Genomic DNA, 3,488 nt, shown 5'->3' with positions numbered 1-3,488 from the left:
TAAATGAATTGCCATAAACTTTAAAAGAACTTCAAAAGCATTGATGTACTAACAAAGGTGAAGAAATATTCTAACTACCGCCTACAGGAAATCCATTTTATCCAATTAAACAAAGCAAGATTGATGTAAACTTGGATCTTAGAGATTAAAAAAAAAAAAAAAAAATTATGCATCAGAGACCACACTAAAATCATCTTCTTCTACTGGAGCAGGCAAGTTGAGATCTATCACGGTTGATTCAAGTTTCAAGGGACTTGCAGCAGCAGCAGCAGCATTTGCAGTAGCAGCAGCTGCTGTTGAAGAACCCAAGAGGTGAGATCTCTTATGGCCGCCAAGTGCTTGTCCAGACCCAAACACTTTGTCACAGAACGGGCATTCAAAGATTCGCTCGTTCCTATCATTTCCTGCTTCATCTCGATAGCAAATCCTTTTGTGACTGCTCAAAGCTTGATAAGATCGAAACCTTTTCTTACATTTTTCACAACAATGCTTCCCTCGAACCTTCCTAATTTTAATCTCCTCCAGTTCCTCTGGTTCTTGGACCTTGACTTGAACCGATCTTTGCACTTGTTTACCTTGTTCTTGATCTTGCTCCTCGTTGTTCCCCATCCATATGCCCCTTGAAAGCATCATGAGGCACATAGCAACATCTTCTTCTGGAGAAGTATCAGAAACCGAACTCAGCGGTTCAGGCGAGTCGACCAAACTGGGTTTTCTCAACTTTGGCTTCTTCAGTTCCAAGTTCTCGCCCTGATTCTCTGCTACACTCTGTTTCCGATTTCGCTTGGATCTTTGACGAGTGGGGTTCTTTAACTCGGTCTCGCTCTCTCTATCCTGGACCACAGACCCAGCATCGACTGCAAAAGAGAACTCAGGATCTGCAAGTCTGAAGCTTTTCTTGGGATTCTCTCTCAAACCATAGGCCAAAGCCTTTTCCTCTGCATCTCTGAGGCTTTGTTCATCTTCTTCTTGCTCTTCACCAGATGAAGAAGATGAAGACGAGGCCGACTCAGTATGGGACTCAACGAGTTGCAGTGGCTTTGGAGGAAGAGGCAAGGTGGTCAAATGAGCCTTCATGTGACCACCCAAAGCTCGGCCATTAGCAAAAGTCCTGAAGCAGAGCTTGCATCTATGCCTCTCCATTGGCACAGAACGGACCAAAACAGAGCAAGCAAAGATCAAAGCTTTTACTACCCCCTCTCTCTCTCTCTCTCTCTCTCTCTAAGAGACTTTGAGAAGCATTGGGAGATTGGGAACTTTAAAAGGAGTAGGTGACAAGCATTCCTTCACCAAAAGACACACACAAGCCAAAAATATGGTTTTTTGGTATAAAATTATATATATATATTTTCCTTTCTATTTAATTCTTCCGAGCGGCAAAAAATTAAGAAAGCGTGATCATGAGTGGGGAAAGCTGGACAAGTGACAATGCAGACCTTGCCCATCTGGGCATTAACCTTTTCTTTTTACCACTTTTTGGAAGTTCATAAATTGCCAGTTTGGCAATTATAGAGCTTTCCTCTGGTTTTAATACATTAATTACGTATAATAAATTTGAAGGATACTGGTTTTAATTTAAACTTTGTTGGGCGGATTTTTCATGGAAAACTTCTACTTTTTAAAGCCAAATTGCATGATTTGATCTTAAGCAGATTGAATTTAACAGTACCTGTACCTTAACCAACCTTTATTTTATTTTATTTTTTCTCGTTGGATGTGTACATATTAACAAACATATTGAGAATTTGTTTTGGCACGAAAATTTAGCTGATTTTGTTTGTGTTTTTCTTTTTAAGGAAAATACTTTAGTAGTATAGAAATTACACAAAAATAAATTTATAAACTAATATAACTTGATATGATACGTTAAATTGTAAAATTATTTTTATTATAAAATAAATCTAATGAATTCAATAAAATCACGTCAATTTACAAATTTAATTTATATAATCTCTTTGTACTTTTCTTTCTTTAATGCCATGCTTATGACTTGGGATTTATTTAGGGTAGTCAGTGAATTTGGGGATACCAAGTCAAATACGTGGCTCAGTCATACAAGTCAAGCCACCCCAAATGAGTCTGTTGTCTATTGTTGTGGGTCGTTTGTGCATCGCATGAATTTTCTTTGGAAAAGGAAAAGTCTCCCCAACAATGTTATCGGTTTGTTTCTGAATGCATGGTCCAAATGGAAGACAATTTGTTTTTCTTTTAAATTAAATAAGTTGGCCTTGAATGATTAAACTACTGGTTTTTTTAAAGGAAAATGATAAAATTACTCCTCATTTACTACTAATTTACTTCTCTTTTTATATTTAATTTTTTTTAATTTTTTATTTTACTTAATAGTTAAAGAAGTGACTATTAGTAAAATTATATATTTTTTTAATTTTTTCTTAATAATTAAGGATGTTAAAAAAATACTTAAAAGAAAATAATAAAAAAATAAAAAAATTGAAAATATAACATAAGTGTTAAAGGAGGAATAAACCGGTTGAAAGGGTATTATTACCCTTTTTTAAAATTTCATTTGAACTGGAGAAATAGATGCATAAAGTGGACTTTGTAATAAGTATGTATCTTTCTCTCACTTAAGGTCTTAAACAACTTTAGATAGATAGATAAGATGAGATGAGATGATCTGTAAATAATAATGAAATAATTTATGAATAGTAATTCAATAGTTTGAGTTAATATGTTTTATAGGATTTTGAAAAATGAGAGAAAAAATTGAATACAAAATTAAAAAATTATTAAAAAATTATTTTTGTTTTGATATTTGAAAATTTTAATTTTTTTTTGTTTGTTTGGAAGTTTGATAAAGTTGTAACGATTAGATGAAAAAGTTAAAAATTTGAAATTGATAAGTATTTATATTTGTAGTGTTTAGATATTGAAATAAGATGAGTTAGGAGGATTTTGCTGTCCAAACCTACAAGCCCCATTTGGATTCAGAGATGAGTTGAGATGGTTTTAAATGAATTGAATAAAATATTGTTAGAATATTATTTTTTAATATTGTTATTATTTTGAGATTTGAAAAATTTGAATTGTTTATTATATTTTATGTAAAAATTTAAAAAAATTATAATGATAAGATTAGATGAATTGAGATGAATTTTTAATCCGAAAAAAGAGTTTGGAGCATTGATACCCAATGATGAAGTGAATATACCTGGCATTTCTAAATAAGAAGGTCCTTGCCAAAAATATAAAGGTAGAGGTGTAGATACCTTTACCTTTCTTATTTTTGTCTTGTTGTCTAAATGAAAGTTAGGAGCTATAATCCCAACAGACAGCCAAAAGTACTTGACGCTAATATCAGAATAAAAATCAGTGATATTGGGTTGATTAGTTAAAGATTGTGCGACTTTTTGTGGGCGTTAACAGCGCAAACCGTAAACCAAGAGGCAAGAGGATGGATGTCTTGTTTTGCTTTAAGCATGCCGATTGGTGCTTTCTTTTTTGCGGACTGTTGCAAAACATGCTCC

The 3,488-nt window shown here is 33.4% G+C and overlaps 1 protein-coding gene across 1 annotated transcript; it reads right to left on the bottom strand.

Annotated features, from left to right (window-relative positions):
* On the bottom strand, positions 1–1,312 carry LOC121236982 (zinc finger protein ZAT4-like). The gene has a single exon (XM_041133523.1). It carries the CDS (start codon positions 1,141–1,143, stop codon positions 166–168), a length of 978 nt encoding a protein of 325 aa, XP_040989457.1. The 5' UTR covers positions 1,144–1,312; the 3' UTR covers positions 1–165.
* Positions 1,313–3,488: the final 2,176 nt, after the last annotated feature.

This window comes from Juglans microcarpa x Juglans regia, chromosome 6S (genome assembly GCF_004785595.1).
Source record: "Juglans microcarpa x Juglans regia isolate MS1-56 chromosome 6S, Jm3101_v1.0, whole genome shotgun sequence".
Lineage (NCBI taxonomy): Eukaryota > Viridiplantae > Streptophyta > Magnoliopsida > Fagales > Juglandaceae > Juglans > Juglans microcarpa x Juglans regia.
Note: the sequence above shows the minus strand (reverse complement) of the source record. Positions and strands in the feature narration are given on the sequence as shown.

Bases quoted from the DNA above. Each gene is read 5' to 3' on its own strand.
- LOC121236982 (XM_041133523.1), bottom strand. From the start codon at position 1,143: ATGGAGAGGCATAGATGCAAGCTCTGCTTCAGGACTTTTGCTAATGGC.